At 35.9% G+C, this 18,903-nt stretch overlaps 1 protein-coding gene across 1 annotated transcript in view; it reads left to right on the top strand.

Annotated features, from left to right (window-relative positions):
• The window catches only part of LOC145679813 (glycine receptor subunit alpha-2-like), a 640,671-nt gene that overhangs the window by 569,186 nt on the left and 52,582 nt on the right, over positions 1-18,903 (top strand). The window contains exon 6 of the mRNA XM_081750341.1: positions 17,471-17,662. Coding sequence (XP_081606467.1) covers positions 17,471-17,662 — 192 coding nt within the window. The remainder of the gene's footprint in view (positions 1-17,470; positions 17,663-18,903) is intronic.

The raw sequence follows: 18,903 nt of genomic DNA, 5'->3' as shown, positions 1-18,903 counted from the left end.
TTGCATATATTGCTTATACATAGTGATGAACAGTGGGTGGGAAAATTTTTTTTAAAAAAGTAAGTTGCTGCATTCATTCAGGTTTGTTATTCAGCTGATTATTTACGTTGTTTTCAAAGACTCGCCGTATATGTAGTTGTCTCCGTTGGGGGGGGGAGTCGAACACCGATTGTCTCGTCTCGATTTTTCTTAAGAAACGTTGGCAACCCTGACCACATCATACACATCGCTCGTTCAGCTACACTACAAGGACGCTGCCTGTTATGACTTGCTCACATTTGTCAGATTCATAATTAGAGAACCAAAGGACTGTCATGTACAAGATTTATTGTGATTGCATCACAAATGCCAAAACTACAACATTCAAGGAACTTTCTGGCTTCAGTGGTATGAGCGGTTCGATGGTAAGTGAGATTTTCTAACGTTTGACTAAATTGAAAAAAAAAAAGTTCAAAATTCCTATACAATCCAATAACACATATCAACCAAGCTTCTCTTGCAAGTTGCAGGTACATTTCCGAAATTAAACTACCTACATACTATTCTGTGGTTTGATACCAACCCATTCCAACTAATAACTCATTCGATCCCAACCCATTCCAACTAATAACTCGTTCGATCCCAACTCATTCCAACTAATAACTCGTTCGATCCAACTCATTCCAACTAATAACTGATTCGATCGCAACCCATTACAACTAATAACTCATTCGATCCCAACCCATTACAACTAATAACTCATTCGATCCAAATCCATTACAACTAATAACTCATTCAATCCCCACCCATTCCAACTAATAACTCGTTCGATCGAGCTCATTCCAACTAATAACTCATTCGATCCCAACCCATTCCAACTAATAGCTCATTCGATCCCAACCCATTCCAACTAATAACTCATTCGATCCCAATCCATTCCAACTAATAACTCATTTGACCCCAACCCATTACAACTAATAACTCATTTGATCCCAACCAATTCCAACTAATAACTCATTCGATCCCAACCCATTACAACTAATAACTCGTTCGATCCCATCTCATTCCAACTAATAACTCATTCGGTCCCAACCCATTCCAACTAATAACTCATTCGATCCCAACCTATTCCAATACAACTAATAACTCAATTTCACTGGCAGTGGAGCTTACCATTGCCTTCCAGTTATCGAAAATATTGATCTCTTGCCAAAGATTTAATTTAATGTATTTTTAAAATAGTACTAGAACTCAAAAGTTCCAGCAAGAATTTTAACACGAAAATATGAAAAATTAACATCTCTACTTTTATTTTGTTCTTTTAGGAATGACACATTGTTCTTTCTCTTCATAATCTAATCTAATATAATCTACCTAATATAAATAAAATAAAGAGTTTGTTTGTGTGTTTGTCTGTCTGTGTGCCTCCTGGGGACCAGACGAATGGATCGAGATTTACCAAATTTTGTTCACGGGTACCTTGGTCCAGGCGCCAGACCAACACGAAGTGTTTTTTTTTTTAATTCGAACCAGGGGGGTCTCAGGGGGTAGCGTTTACCGGTACAGGTAAAAGTAGTAGAAAATGACCGATATTATTGTCGAATTCATAGTTTCCGCGGTCTCTGAGATGAATGGTGATACTCCCATAGGCGTTGACTTCTAAATGCAGCCCTCATTGGCTGGGGCCAGAGGAGTTTTTTTTTTTTTTTTTAAATTCGAACCTTGGTGCCTCAGTGGTCATTACCGGGATATATAAAAGTAGTATAGAATGATCGATATTTTTTCATTGTTCACTTTGTTTACATAGGTATTTTATCTCACGTATGTAAAGAATGGGTATATTCAATATATTCAGCTAGTAGTCAATATTTTGACCAAGTAAGCTTATTATTATTATTATTATTATTATTATTATTATTATTATTATTATTATTATTATTATTATTATTATTATTATTATTATTATTATTATTATTATTATTCGTGAATTTTACTTATTTTGATGTATCTTATGTAACAATGGTATGATGTGTATACATAATCTTTTCCTTTGTTATTTTATTTTAAAATGTGTTCTTATGATCACTAGACAATGACACAGTCATTTCTATTATTTGTGTATATAGAAAAACTTTTTGCTTCTAAATCGTAATGGCTGGAGACATGGGCCGCAGCATATTAGATTGGGAGATATCTTGAGAACAGGAGCAACACAAAACTCGAGGTTTGCAGCACAAAACTTTGGGATATAAAATACTTTTAATTTCTAGAGTGGGGGTGGTGGAGACATGGGTCCAAACAGTGTTTCTTTCAGAAAAAAATGTTCCGAGGGCACACTTAGTATTCATAATATCACATATTATTTTCACACGTACGATTTTATTTATTATTATATTATATACGTATTATTTTGGTCTCCTCCGGGGTCATTCTCAGTGCTCAGGGGCAGTGCCCCCCAAAAACATGTCTGAAAGAAACACTGGTCCCATAATATTGGATAGAAGGATATCTTGAGAACAGGAGCATTACAGAACGCGAGTTTGCGGCGCAAATCTTTAACATAAAAAAACTTTCAATTTCTGGGAATTTCTGGATGGGGGGTTGCATATCTTCAGCCCTCCGAACTTGTTTTATTGAAATTAAAAACTGGTTATGGCACAACCCAGTATGAAACTTTAACACAGAAAAAAAGTTCTAAATTCTGAACTTGGGGGAACTGGAGTCATAAACTTAATAGAATATACGTATACAGTGAAATAGGGTATTCCTACTCGATTAATTGTCTGTGCATAATAAAACTAGGAGGACATAACAAAAGCTAGACAATTAAACTTTCGTAGTTCGACAAAACCAACATAAAAGATGAAATGTAGTTAATTTGAGCGCTGATACGTACAGAAACGAATATGGCTCGACAAAGTTTATGTGCAAAACAAGAATAGTCAATTAAACCTCAAGGAATATATTATATTGATGAAACGAACGTGAACAATGAAACCAAAACCAAACAAAACAGAATCGAACTCAAACATTTACGCTTTAGGGATAAATATAATCCTTTTTATCGCATGTAGTGTCTCTAACAGTAATTCTCATCAACAAGTATTAATCTACGGTACCATAAACTTAAAAATAACTCGAAGTAGTTCTGTAATGGAAACAGTGTTTCTTCCAGACATATTTTTAGGAGCTCTGAGAGTGCTCCCTCGGAGGAGACCAAAATAATACGTCTGTAATATAATAAGTAGAATTGTACCAGCAGTGCCCCCCGGAATACGGAGAGTGCCCCCGGAACATAGTTTCTGAAAGAAATACTGAATGGAAAAATGACGAAAAGTTCAGCTTCTGGCTTTTTTTTTTTTTTTTTTTTTTTTTTTTTTTGTAAGAGTTTCATCTTTTCTCTGTTCTTCCTTTCTCTGACAAACTCGACTAAGTTAAAGTTTGTCGAGGGCTTAGAAATAGTTAGAAGCCGGCTTCAGTCGTATTTCTCTTCCAAGGATTTATACTACCTCATTCTCTTATGGACCTTTTCAATAGAACTACATTTGAATTGCAGATTTACGTATATTCTGGCAAAGGCAACTAAGCACCGTTCCGCACCGTTATTCAATGGCAGCATGCCCTACATGCATCTTCATCCTTTGCATTCGTTAACTTAAGATTATTTTTTAAACATATTTATTTCCACTTGCAAACGAGAAAGTTTTATTTCACCCACCTTCACTACCAAATTTGGGTTTAGCTCTTTAAAAGAAAACTGTATGAATCAAAGAGCATTTAAATTGTGTTCACAAAGGTATTCATTTTAAGTAGTTTCTGCCGCTATTTTCACCACACCAGAAATAATTCACTTTTGCATGCAATTCTCTTTCTTCCATACTTTTGGTGCCTTTTACAATTATAGTCATTGAATTCGGAAACATTTAACGGATAATATTTATGAAGAATGTTGATTAATAAATTATGAAAATAAGTGGAAACATTCCATTAATTTGTTAAAATAGTAACAGCCACGTGGCGACGGGGACCGGATCTGATCCCCTGAGTAAGTTTCACCTTCCAGCTTCAACGATGTTTCATATGGCCTACGGATAGAAATGAAAAATGTGTATGATTTGTTCCTCTTTTCCAAAACTAAATCGACACTTGACTTTTAGCTGTGAAAATACTTTCTTTATCACTTTGACCATCAAGCCTGTGCTGCAGGGGAAACGAGAGAAATAGAAAATGTCTTCCAAGTATGGTTCATTCATGGCCACATTGGGTTATATTAGTTGTTCAACACTGTACTAAAATATCAATGCAGATCTGGACATGAAGTTTGAGGAGACAATAGTGTGAAGCAAGGACGGACAAACTGAAATATTATTACTATTATCTTTATTATTATTAATAATAATATCTAGGATTAATATTAACAAACCAAAACCATATTCACGAAGAATAGGGTAAACGTCGACGAAGTGTTATTAGTCAGTTCAAAATCTTTTGTCGCCGTAAGTTCTGTTGAGGAATTTGAAGCTTAAAATAGATAAAACGATACCGGTAGTAATGATTGTTGTCCTGTATGGTTTGGAAACATGGTCACTTATTTTGAGGAAAAAACGTAGACTGAAAGTATTTAAGAACAAGATCCTGAAACGAATATTCAGACCCAAGAGGAATAGGAATGGGGAATGGCAGAAACTTCATAACGAGGAACTGCATAATTTGTACCGTTTACCATTGTTAGGTTCGTCAAGTCTGAGGCTCAAGTGGGCAGGTCATGTAGCCAGAGTGGAAGAAACTAAGAACGTTTCCAAAGTTTTAACTGGAAGCCCAATCGGAAAACGACTATTAGGAAGATGTAGGCACAGATGGAAGGACAATGTTAAGATGAATCTCGCAAAAATAGAAGTACAAAGTAGAAACTGGTCTAGTTGGCTAAGGACAGAAGTCAATGCAGAGCTTTTGTGAACGTGGCATTGAACCTATGGTTCCATAGACCATAGAAAAATGAAATGAAATCTTTGAGTTTTACGTCCCACGATTATGTCGGTTAGGCTAAAGGAGACGGTGATTACGAGAAATGAATGAAATGGTGGAATGAAGGAAGTTGGAGGAAACGGGAGAATCTCGAGAAAACCCACAAGCACGGTGTTTGTCCACCACAAAGTCCATATGGCGCGAGCTGGTATTGAACCAGGAACTCCAAGCACCGGAGGTGAAAGCTCTACCATTGAGCCCCCCATCGGCCATAGAGTGTACTATTATTATTATTAGTAGGAGGAGGAGGAATAGAAGAAGAAGAAGAAGAAGAAGAAGAGGTAGTGGTAGTGGTAGTAGCTAATCTTCTAGCAACATATTTTTTGTTGTAAAACATAATCAGTAATTTCAAACAGTTATGAAAAGTTCGTACCCTTTACTACCTTTGGCCTCAATATGAAATTATAACATTTATATTTGTGGATTACAGAAACCATTATCCACAAAACTATTATATATCTACCACTTCCGGTTTCTACAGAAGGAAAAGGCAAATATGGAAACTATTCTTGGGACAATAAATCTGTATCAAAAACAGTTAATCGCTATTTGTTACTGTTTTTGTTTTATGGCGATGCAACATTGGGACATATTAAATTGGAACTAGTTAAATAGACGACTTCCGGTTTGAATGTGGTAATAATTGTAGAGATGGAATGTTTTCCTTCGATACTAAATCCTTATAAAACTGCTTCTTGCTATCTTTTGTGAGTACAGTTTTTTTCTCTCTCTCTCGCTCTCTCTTTGCATGTAAATCCATATTCAAACAGGAAGTGGTGAAGCATTTTCATTACTTACATTTTCAAGGGTAAGATCAGAAATATAACCTAATTTTAGGACGCTGAATCAATATTAAAAAACATTACTTGCATCTCGTATCTTTTTTTTCTTTTTCTTTCTTTTTATTGGATCACATCATTGAAACTGCAAGTGTTTAAAGATACCACTTCCGCTTTTAATAGAGGGGATAAGGCGGAAATAGAACTTACTTTAGGAACGTTAAATTTATATGAAAAACATTTCTAACTCTCTCTCTCTCTCTCTCTACACACACACATATATATATATATATATATATATATATATATATATATATATATATATATATATATATATATATATATATATATATATATATATATATATAGGGCATTCTAAAAAATGGCACCCACCGACAACACAGCGCTATTCTTCAGACCAAAATAAAACGAAAATATAAGGATATACCCCCTGGGGCCTCCTTCAGCCGCTATGCGAAATCAAAATTTTACTATATGACAACGTCGCAGATTAACTTGGAACCATTAGTATTGCACTATGAATCCATCAAACAATTACATCGATTGCTACGGTAATAAATGGTGCTAGTGTGAACGTCTGTCGACTTTAACTGCCATCTGGAAAGAATCGAGGTAACTATTTGATGGATTGGTACATCTACTTTATGGTTCTATACCTGCGATGTTGCCACATAATGCAATTTGAGTCTTCAGAAGACCCGAAAGGTATACAATTACTTATACATTTTTCGCTTTAATTTGACTTTTAGTGTAGTGAATTCCGGTTTGAATTGAAGAATAATTTGAGGGGAGACCTATTCTTTGAACATCGACTCCATATATACCTCTTCTTCTTTATCTCCTAAATCTTATTGGTTGGTAGGTAACATAGATCTTCTCTTGTTATTCAGAGGTATCCTTTGGAGCGCCAGCTCTTTAATTTCCTCGTTCGGGCGTCCCTTCTTTGCGTCTTTAATTAAGATTGTTCTTGGTCATCTCTTTTCCTTCCAGTCTTCCTCCAATCAAGTTGTGTATCAATCTAGATGTCGTATAAGATGGACAAATGAATTTCTTTCTTTTTTTTTTTTTCAATTGCTTCTACCAGCTATCACGCATCTTTTGATCTCGTCAGCACTTCTTCATTGCCCACTTTGCTTATCCAGAAGATTCTAAGTATGTGACACCACATTTCAAATGCTTTATCATTTTTCAGAAGTGTCTAACTTTGAGATCCGTATTCGTGACGAAAAAAAATAGCCTCGCTGCTGACGTTTCCATCCAAACACAATCATTCTTTCATTCATTTAGATTCGTACGTTCTAACACTCCATACAAAGACTTTCATAAAATATTTTTTAATATCTGTATTGATATAGTATATGTCACTAATTCTATTTTCTTATGAATGCATCTCTTGATTGAACTAACATGGTTCTGACTTCCTTCTGGTTCTGACTTTCTTCCATCAAACGAGATTAAGTTACCCAGGTAGGAGAATGTTTTAAATTGGGCCAATGTTTCTCCATCTACCCAAATATCCATCAGCATTCTCATTTCCTCTTTTTGTGCATTACATTAATTTGGTTTTTAGTTTTATTTTCAATTTGCATTTCTCATTTAACAATTTCTTTAAAAGTTCTGTCGTCTTCAATTTCTGCCACCAGGGCAATGTAATATGCAAAACGTGCGTACTGTAAAGCTTATCATTAATTTTAACATCGAAATGTATTCCTTTAATTTCTTTTAGTGCTTCTTCAATATAGATGTTCAACAGGTTGCCTCACTCCTTTAGATTTTTTTGCTATTAATCTTCGTTTTCCAATCAATGCTGTCTAGTTCTTGTACAACTGGAAGATGACTTCTCCATCGTTGTAATCCACGTTGAGGTCTGTGAGAGCTTTGAAGAAAATTTCCCAATCAACGTTGTCAAATGTTTTCTCACATCAATAAAAACAATTATTGAATATTTATTCGTCGTGTTCCTCTGTCTCTTTGTAATCTAAATTGATTTTCCGCTAGGTTTTTTTAAATTCTTTTCCCGCGCGATGATATATTATTCGTTTTAAAATTTCGTGGCATGGGTTTTAAGGCTTAATGTTCTCTACTCATCGCGGAATTATGATAGTCTTCCAAATATTTTGGAGTATTTCCAGTCATATATATTTCATAGATGATATTATATAAACTTATTTTGCATTTTTTACCCGTTGTTTACAATCATTTTCCTAGTATTAAACCAGGTCCTGGTGCTTTTCTAGGTTTTAACTCTGAGAGCGCTTTTAAATTTTACTTTGGTTAAAAATGGCCCGATTTCATCATTTTCAACTTCTTATTCATTTTCTAGTATTTCATCTCACAGTTCCGCTTCATTCTATCCACTGCAAAGCTAGACATCCCTCTCCTCCTGCTTCTTAAAATATCACAATGAGTTTTTCGTTTTCGAAACTTCTTTCGGATTACTGCGTAAGCTCTCTTGATGTTTCTTTTAGCCATATTTTCTTCTACTTCTCTGCATTTTTGTTCAAAGGATTTTTCTTTTGATTTCTTTGCATCTCTGTTTCTTATTTTTCTGTAATTCTCTATATCATGCCTTATTTTATATTTCTTGAACTCCTCATTAGATGTATCGCTTCTCTCCTTTCCCTATGCAGTTATCAACTGCTGTAATTAGCTCTGTCTTCAGGAAGTCTCACCAGTCTTGTATGGCTACTCTAATCATTTCGCATCCTACTCTATTTTCTATAATCTCTCTCAATTTTTGCATAGCTGAAGCGCCCTCTTTTATTGCACCAATATTCCACTTGTATGTTGTTTTACTTATAGAGTTTTCCTCAGCTGTAACCTGGTTTTCATAAATGATATATATAGGGTGAGTATATGATACTGAGTATATGATATATATATAGGGTGTTTCAAAACAACACCGACAACGTTTGGGAAGTGATTCCTGACACCAAGACAAAATGTATAGACCAACCTGGGTGCACAAATGCTTCCTTTCGGAGTTATAGGCTGCCGAAAACATGAAAAAATGAACTCTAAAGGTCCATAGCTCCAAAACTATGGGACCTACCGTAGTCGGATCAAGATTTCACTTAGGAACTAGCATGTGCCTTATCCAAATATCACAGTTTCAGAATCCTGTGGTACTTCCGCAACAATTTTTGTAGAGGTAGTTGGTGAGTACTTCAAATTATATGCCCGTAGCCAAATTGTTGCGTGAGTACCTTAGGACTCTGAAACATGTATTTTTGGATATGGCACGTATTAGTTTCTAAATGAAGTCTTGACCCGACTACGGTAGATCCCGTAACTTTGGAGCTATGGATATTTAATCTTCAGTTTTCCATGTTTTCGGCAGCCTATAACTCCGAAAGGAAGCATTTGTGCACCCAGGTTGGTCTATACTTTTTGTCTTATCTTGGTGTCAGGAATCATCTCCTAAACGTTGTCGGTGTTGTTTCGAAACACCCTGTATACAGTATAATATGGGGTGTACCATTTATCTTGATACTCCCCTGTTGATTTGTAGAGAATATCAAATCACTATAAAAGGTATTATGGTCTTTATTTTCATTGAAAACCATCTACGTAATTGGAAAGTTCTTTTAAAAAGTTCTTTAAAAGTGAACTTTTTAATTGTCTGTAACTTCGTTTTTAATTTTTTGAATCAAGTCATATGATGACCGTAGACTTCGACACAAAGTACTCTAGATGTGCATTGCCCCTTTCGTCTCACTTGTGTTATTACTGTTTAGAAGCCTCTAAAAATTTGTTGCTTTTTCTATATTTGTGCTACTGGAGCGTCCTTAGTTTGTAACACTGATTAACAAGTGTGCTATTATAAGTTTTTGTTTAACATATAGATAAGAAATATGTAATAATCTGATGTAGTGCTGTACGTTGGGTTGACAACATAGTTAATATGGTTGTATTGCAGAGTGTCAAACAATGTCCTCTGCCAATATTTGCGTAGTACGAAATTTCAGCGTTTTGTATCTATTAGTTTAAAAATTTAAAAGTTGTAAATCGTATCAAAATAAATAGTCCATCCTACATATATATTGATATATATATCTATGATGCGGCTCCTTAGTTTAAACATGTTGGCCATCACTGGTTTAAAACACTTTAAAATCATGTAACTGCAAGAGCTTCTTATATTACAACTGCCGCAAAGTGTTGTAATGCCGAAAAACAAAGAGAATCAACAATCATTTTAAAAATTTCCCTCAAATACGTCATTTAAAGCAATATAGTCATCTCTATCCATGTTTCTCATGTATCCAAAACGTTTTGAGATATCAAATTGCGGGTAATCTTTAGGTCTACGAAAATTATCCACGTGATTAGAGTGATATTTACCCAAACGCTTTTTTGAAATAATAAATCCTTTCGAAAAAAATTCAAATTTTCAATTCCATGTAACTTCGTCCCTTTTCATTCGAAATGCATCATATCCTGATCGTAGTATTCGACATTAAGTTACTTTAGTTACGCATTACCTCGTCCGTCTTACTTGCATTATTACTGTTGTAAAAGCCTCCGAAATTTGAACGTTTGTGATACTGTAGAGTCCTTAGTTTGCAACCGTTGTATGTTTTCGATTAATATGTAGATTTAGAAGTTGTAATAACATTACGTAGTACCATTTGAAAAAATATATGGCTTTATGTTCGGTTGGCAACACTGTTAATCTAATGACAATGCAGAGTATGTGAAGCAATGTCCTCCAGCTGCTATTTGTATGGTACAAAATCTCGTCGTTTTGTATCTATTAGAAGTGTAGTATCTACTAGTTACAGTAGGATATCTACTAGTTTATAGGTTTCAAGGGTGTTTCAAGACAGATGGTCCACCCTGATTATATACAGATGGTATGTTTGCCAAATGATACAGACAGAACGTCCAGTAATTATGATCAATCGCAAACGGCTGAAGACAAATGAAACAAAAAGGTTTAAAAGGAACGTATCATAAGATTCATAGAATAGATCGTTCTGCTTGCGGAGACATGGTGGCTCAGTGGTAGAGCATTTACTTCTGGTGCATGTGGTCCCTGGTTCGATGCCCTACCAGGTAAGTTTATGGTGGACAGCATCATGTCCGCGGGTTCTCTCGAAGTACTCCCCTTTCCTCCCACATTCTCATTCTACCAATTCTTCCATCATTATTCATTTGCCTTAATCATCCACCTGCTTTAGCCTAAAAGGCATAATCGTGAGACGTTAAACTGAAAGATTTCATTTCATATGTACTTGCCCCATAAAGCCTCCTATCGTGGAACCTCTGACAGTAACCCGAAAATTTTAAATAGCAAAGTATATAACATGATACACAATTGAAAGTAACATGAAAAACAACTTTTGTAGAAAAAGGTTTTTCGTATGCAGCGGCGTTGATGAAATTTCCAAAATGTTATTGTGATTTATTGTACCGTCAGATAAAACTCAGTTAAATTATGTACATACTTTGCTATTTAAAATTTTTGGTGACTCCTAGGGCGTCATGATGCAGGCAGAACGTTTCATTCGACACACCCTTTTACATTTTCTTGTCTTACTTTTTGTTTCATTCTTTTATCTCCAACTATTTGTGATTTTTAATAACCAGTTGATGTTTGTCTGAAACACCTAGTATACAGGGTGGACCATTTATCTTAAGGAGCCCTTTTAAACGGATAAATAAAAATCGTTAAAACTTCTACGATGCAGATATCGTAAGGAAACATTCTTCGGCATACTCTGTTATACCATACGATTAACAGTGTTGCCTACTCAACATAAAATTTATTTCTTCAAATGACACTATGTCAGATTATTACATATTTCAAATTTACATATTAAATGAAAATTTAAAATACTCCGTTCATTGTACGAGCTACAAATTAATAACTCTATAGTATCACAAACATTCAAATTTTGGGGGCCTCTATAAGAGTAATAACGCAAGTGAAATCAATAATCAAATGTCTTTTGCACTTAGTAATATTATAATTATGTGTTAGTAATCTTCGTAGTCCACCGGTGACGGATGCTCCAGACTTGATTACTGGAAAGACGGGGATTGATTCTTTCGTTCTACCCCCGTCAAAATGCAACTAATACATCATTCAGCCTCAATCAAAGGGAAATCTGGAAAAGGATAGGTAACTGTTTCTTGTTGCTGACAATATCAGTTCTTCTACATGATAAAGTCTCGAAAGTATGGACCTTCACATCCCATGGGTTCTCTCATAATAATCTTTTCCGAACTGACAAGGGACGGTCACGCAGTAGCTCCGCTGAGATCTGAACGAGACAATTGTGTTTGCATTTGATACGTTATAAGTAGACGAATCCTAAAGTTATTCACGCCACCGGGCGGGATATCGTGACTTACAACATATTTTGTAACTTACAAGCTACAAAAAATTAATTGGCAGAATAGTTACAAAAGAGTCATTTGTTCGGAATCGATTGGGTAAATGGAAAACTCGACGAACACGTATCCTATCATTTTCAAGGACACACTTTTGGAGGTAAAAAAAAAGTTTACCCCAGGATGGCCCACAGGGTCCCAGACGGGGTCCAACTCAAAAGTTTCAAATGGCAAGTAGCATATTGTTTGAAAGCTGTTCTGAAATGAAAGAAAATGGTGCAAGTCTCGATTCTCTTCGACAACCCTGTGCAAAAAAGCGGCGGGTCAAAATGTAAACAAAAATTTATTTGAAAGTCCATGGTCATCCCCTATAAATCACAAAGATGGGACAAATGTGAAAACAGGAAACTACATGTGTCATTATTTTCAAAGTACAACGATTTAAGTTAAAACGTCTTGAACTAGGGCCTCCACAGGATCCCAGATGGGGTCCAACTCAAACGTTTCAAATGGCAAGAGGGGTTATCTAGCGCATGGTTTGAAAGCTGTTGTTAAATGAAAGAATATGGAGCAAGTCTCGACTCTCTACAACAACCCTGTGCAAAATGGCGGCGGGTCAAAATGTAAACAAAAGCTTAATTGAAAATGAATGGCCACCTTGAATCCAAAATGGCCGCTTAAAACTTATGTCGAAAGGATAGGCATACCAAACTGCTGAAGCTAGGAAAACCAAATTTGGTATGAATGTGAATCAGTAGGTGACGAAAAGATAGAAATGTTCAAAAACGCGACATCTTGAGTTCAAAATACCGCACTATGTATCGAACGAATGTCCAGCTCAAACCATTGAAGTTGAAGAAGCAAAATGTGATATTTACGTTTATGGTCAATAGTAAATGTCCAGAATATATCAAAGACGTATCATTTGTAATCCAATATGCTACCAGCTTGAAAATTGAGTTTGTACATAAATATGTTATTACTTGGAATTTTGTGACCAAACAAACAAAGTTTGACGCAGCTCGATGTACTGAAATGTTCTACACATGGTCTTGTACTGCTCACCAATCTTGTAAGTGAACGTTTTTTGTACTGGTATTCAGTGTACAAATTGGATAATCTATATTGGGGGGGGATAAAATTAGCCCAACAGGACGTAAAGTCTGAAGGTGTAATAATTGAAAATTTAACAATAATGCCTTACCCACTCCCCATACACATAAATATGACTGTGTACTTTTACTATACGGATCCACAGATTGTAAAATGTACGGAAAAAATTGAGGAAGTCTTTAATTTGCCCATTTTATGTCGAGAACAGAACTCAACAAACCCCTGCGGGGCTTCTAACCCGTCCCTACGATGACTACTACTACTACTATTTATACTATGGATCCGTATAGTAAAACTGCACGAATATGACATTTGTAATAAGGAAGAAATTTATTTATTCAATAAATCTATCGACAATAACTATGTACGTACATATTGTCTGACATACACACACCACACCTAACTTTTCGGAACATTTTTAAATGTATTCACTCTCGTACCCGTAGCTCTCTAAGGTTTAAGTTACTTACTTAATAATTCGGCCCGAGCGATAGCCATGATCACAAGCAAATGTTAATTTTTCCACTCATATTAAAATCTTCCACTTCACATTCAAGCTTGCAAACCTACTTCAGTATTATTAAAACCACTAAAATTATCAGTTAACCGGGCTTACTACTTTTATTTTTTTTTTAATTCTAGGTATTAGCCTATCATACGAGAAATGGATTGTTGCTGGTCCCGATTTCTAGCATCAAGGTCAAATCGAAAGCCAAATATTTAAAAAATTCTCAATTCAAATTTCGATCTTGTGCTTCTACTCCCCGCTAAAGCTGCGCTTTTTTTTTTTTTTTTTTTCAAATATGGATTCCGTGACGGAGCGCAGGAAGTCAACACTTACAATTACTTTACTGTTAAGTTACAGATAAGTTGATTCACTATGTGCTACATTATTCAAATAAAGTTTAAACATTGCATTGAAGTTTTCCTGACAACATTATTGGCGTGAACAGCAAACTGTACAGCGAAAAGAAAGATGGAAAAATGAAGGATTAACTTTAAAAAGCCCGCTCCAGTTGAAGTACTTAGACATGAACAATGACACGCGAACCAGTCGTATTAGCAAATGCTGAAACAAATCTACAATTGTGCTCTTACTCCCCTTCACTAACATGTCTGCTCACTAGGGGCGAATCCCCAGCGTGTACGGTAACATATTAGCCACGAGAGGATATATCTCAGATTTTGAGTGCAGTTTCAAAAGTTCATTTCCGTAAACTGTAAAAGACAGTGATTATTATGCAAATTACCACAAATTAAATGCAACCTTTGAGTTGCAAACACGCAAACCACTAGGGAATGAAGAACATGCGCTAACAAAGAATACACTGGAAAATGAAATATAGCAAAAATTAAAACAAGATGATAATCGATACAAATGTAGAGGATGAATATCACACGTCCGACTTTCGCCAAATATGGTGGAAGAAACTATTTATTTACTTCTCCTTGGCCAACCGCTAAGAACATTTATAAATCCATATGTGACTTTGTTATGCGCAATTAGCACATTCAAATTCACGAACGACGACGAACTGAAGAGTACGGGGATACGGTTGCAAGTAACAACTGTAGTCATAATAAAATAGTTTTCAAGTGAACAACGATGGAAATAGTGGGAAAATTAGAAATGACCAAAACTGAATAGTTTACATCTCTCATTTCGAAATACAGCTAGAATATTAAACTTACAACAAATTGCGAAAAATCAGTGAAATTTGGCGTTATACTAAGCATAGTTTGGGGGGAAAGCGAGCATCCCCGGTGGGGATACTTCAGATGACTTCTTTGAGGAGGAACAAATGTGATTGAGGAGGGAAATCCCCCTTATCCCCCCGATAATTTGCACCCTGCTGGTATTGCTCGAAATATTGTGATCAAACCAACAAATAACATACAAATGTAATCATCACGAATACGTTATAATAGAGTCCCCAACCTGACTGGCGCAGCAAGTCCTTTATGTGTGAACTACGTACGATAAAATTAGAAAATTCCCGAAGGTATTCAACTTTTGGTTCGCAGTGTGTTCATCGCATATTCGTTATATTTATGTAAATGATATCGAGAGCTGTGACGAATGTGCATGAGGAACAAAGGAATGAAATAATAGTTGAAGCAAATCGAACTTCAATTGTTCTTTAAACTTCCTAATGCACGTTTCTAAGTACATAATAGAGGAAAAATAGATATTTAGATTTGTACCGCTATGAATGACATAGGTTGTAAGCGACCAACTTGAATTCAAGATGGCCACAGACTTTTCAATTAAGTTTGTGTTTACACTTTGACCCACCGCCATTTTGCACAGGATTATCGCAAAGAGTCGAGACATGCTCCATCTTCTTTCATTTAACAACAGCTTTCAAACCATGCGCTAGATAACCCAAGGATGTTATAAAATAGAGGATCTGCCCATACAACAAAATCGTGAAGCCCTACGTCACAGCTTCGCCACACCTACTCTGCCCACTCCGCGCCACTAAGATCGCAACATTTCGAGCCAACAATCATGGCGGAAACGAGAGAAGCCAATCAGACGTGCCGGCTCATACGGTGCTCGATTGTTTTTCGGCTTCACTGAGTTCATATGATGAAGATACATATGGGCAGATCCTCTATTTTATAACATCCTTGAGATAACCCCTCTTGCCATTTGAAACGTTTGAGTTGGACCCCATCTGGACCCTGTGGAGGCCCTGGAACAAGACGTTTTAACTTAAATCGTTGTACTTTGAAAATAATGCAACACGTCCTTTTCAGTTTTAACATTTGTCCCACCGTTTCCGATTTATAGGGGTGACCATGGGCTTTCAATTAAGTTTTACATTTTGACTCGCCGCCTTTTTGCACAGGGTTGTCGTAGAGAATCGAGACTTGCACCATTTTCTTTCCTTTTACAACAGCTTTCAAACAATATGCTACTTAACCCATCTTGCCATTTGAAACTTTTGAGTTGGACTCCGTCTGGGACCCTGTGGGGGGACCCTGGCGCAAACATTTTTACCCCAAAAAGTGTACCCCCGATAATGATAAGATACGTGGTCGCTGAGCTTTCCATTTACCCAACCGTTTCCGAACAAATGACTCTTTTCAAACTATTCTGCCAATTAATTTTTTGTAGCTTTTACGTTACAAAATATGTTATAACTCACGATATTCCGTCCGGTAGCACGTATAACTTTGAGATTCGTCTAGTTATAACATATCAAATGTAAACACGATTGTGTCGTTCGGATCTCAGCGGAGCCACTTTGTGACTCTCCCTTGTGAGAATATACCTTTCCCCAGGTATGAATCTTCTAGCCTTCGATTTCTTTCTTACATTTTCAGCCCAGAACCTAAAGAAGGGAGCTAACACTACAGTAGACTACCAGGGGACGCTGTGGCTCAGTGGTAGAGCGCTTACCTCTAGTATGTGGGGTTATGCTGGACAACATCGTGTTTATGTGTTTTCCCGGAGTACTCCCGTTCCTACTCACATCCTCATTCCACCAACTCTTCCATCATCATTCATTTACGGTAATTATCCGTCTCCCTTAGCCTCAAAGGTATAATCGTGGGACGTTAAACAGAAAAATTCCATTTTTCAAATTGTGAATTTAATATTGAAACCAAGAGTAATAATAAATTTCTAGCATTTCCGGTTTTAATCGAGAGATGTAGGTGAAGATAGTATCTTCACTTGAGACGCTAAATCATTTTTTTAAAATTCTTATAGATATATATTACAATTTTTGTTTTATAGCGATCAACATTAAAACTGGAAACTATCACTTCTAGTTTGCATAGAAGATTAACAGAAGAAATGAAACCCGTCCTTGAGATGCTACATTGATTCCAGAAAACCTCATCTCGATAACCCTTGTAGTTTTTGCTGTGATACTTGTCGACAGACAGACAAACATACAGCAGTTCTAGAAGATTTTGCGATACTTGTACATAGCATAGTTGGAAAACTTAAAAATTGAATTACTGTTGCTTATGATTTACATGCGTATGCCTATTTCTGCAGTACAGAAACATAACAATATAAAGTAAATGTATCTTTCTTTTAGATGTCTATCAATTACGACAAACTACGTAAGCAACTTCATGAACACAAAGAAATATTGGCTATTCTTCAATATTACTGTAACCTCGTATGTATGATCATGATAAACAATACATTTCAGAAAGGCTTAAAGTAATTACTAGTGTATTTCTGTCTGCAGGAAACTACAGCTGTCTAGTAGCAGAATTCCATTTAAGTCGTTCAGTGGGTTTCCATTTAGTCCAGAGCTACTTGCCGACAATGCTGATAGTTGTCATTTCATGGGTTTCCTTTTGGATGGATGTCGATTCAGTTCCTGGAAGGACCACACTTGGAGTGACAACGCTGTTGGCTGTTTCTTCGCAGAGTTCAGGTGAGTTTCATCCGTTGGATTAAAGCCTTTAAAGTTTTGAAAATACATTTCAATGCTAAAGTTGAAAACGTAACTAATGAATTGTATTTCATATAAACTCACGAAAATGTCAAAGTTGTTAGATCACATTTTCTGCAAATAAAGATGTTCTTTGTTTCCTTATAATCCTCAGTCTCCAAAGTTGAGCTTCTGAGGTTTCTATTACTAAGAACAGATTTTAAAGTCACATAAAGAGAATGTTATGAGTCTGTATTATTTGATAATCGAAAGGAGAAAACAGAAAAAGGAAGAAAGCAATAAAGAAATAAAAAAAGAAACAAAAGAAAAGGAAATAACGTCACGTTTGATTTCCTCACTACTTTCTAAACTTCTGTCTGAGTGGGTAACAATATGCGTAACATAAATTGAGGAACAAAGAGCAACGTTTTCATAGAATACAAAATCTGGAGGCCAGATTAACTCCTAGGCTGAATAAACTAAATAGACTATTATTAGTTCTCTCTCCCCTCCTGATATATTACAGAATAAATTAATTTATTGTAATAGAAATTTCCCATGTAGGTATTTTTACATTACAGATTATATACACAGTAAAGCTCCAATTATCCGCGGAATTGGATGGCAAGGGCACCGCGGATAGCGAAAATCGCGGATAACCCGGAAAAAGATCAGAAAGGAGGTGCAAACGCGAAAAAAAAATACAGTATTTCAGCCTAGAAACTGTTTTATTGTTTGTATTACTCGGCTTGTCAAGGTCAGTGATCAGAAAATGTGAAAGCCACGACCAAAACTAAAGACCAAGAACCTATCACTTATCCACAAATTCCGAGAATGCCTATAGGATTTTGATGCACAATATACCTGCCAGTAATTTTTGACCTTCCCACTGTAGGACCTATTGCATTTTCCAGTCGTTGGCTTTTTTTTATTTTTATTTTTTTTTTTAAGTTTGTAATTAACCCTTCAGTGATCGCCCGCAGACTCTCATTACGCAGTGAACAATGAATGTAATTTATACCACGTAAATCATTCTTCATAATTCCCGTTTTTCATACCTTACAACAATCGGTTTCTGCTTATCAGAGTGGAGTTGCACTTCGAAATGTGCACTATTGTCGGAAATATTAATCTTTATCATTCAATTTATTTTTATATTTTAGAACATGCAGTACTTATTTGCATGCGCAGTCCGCAACGACTACTTACAAAAAATATCATAATCGAGAGCGACTGTGTAATCA

Source organism: Thermobia domestica, chromosome 2 (genome assembly GCF_964235325.1).
Source record: "Thermobia domestica chromosome 2, izTheDome1.hap1.1, whole genome shotgun sequence".
Lineage (NCBI taxonomy): Eukaryota > Metazoa > Arthropoda > Insecta > Zygentoma > Lepismatidae > Thermobia > Thermobia domestica.
This window is presented reverse-complemented; position numbering and strand designations above follow the sequence as displayed.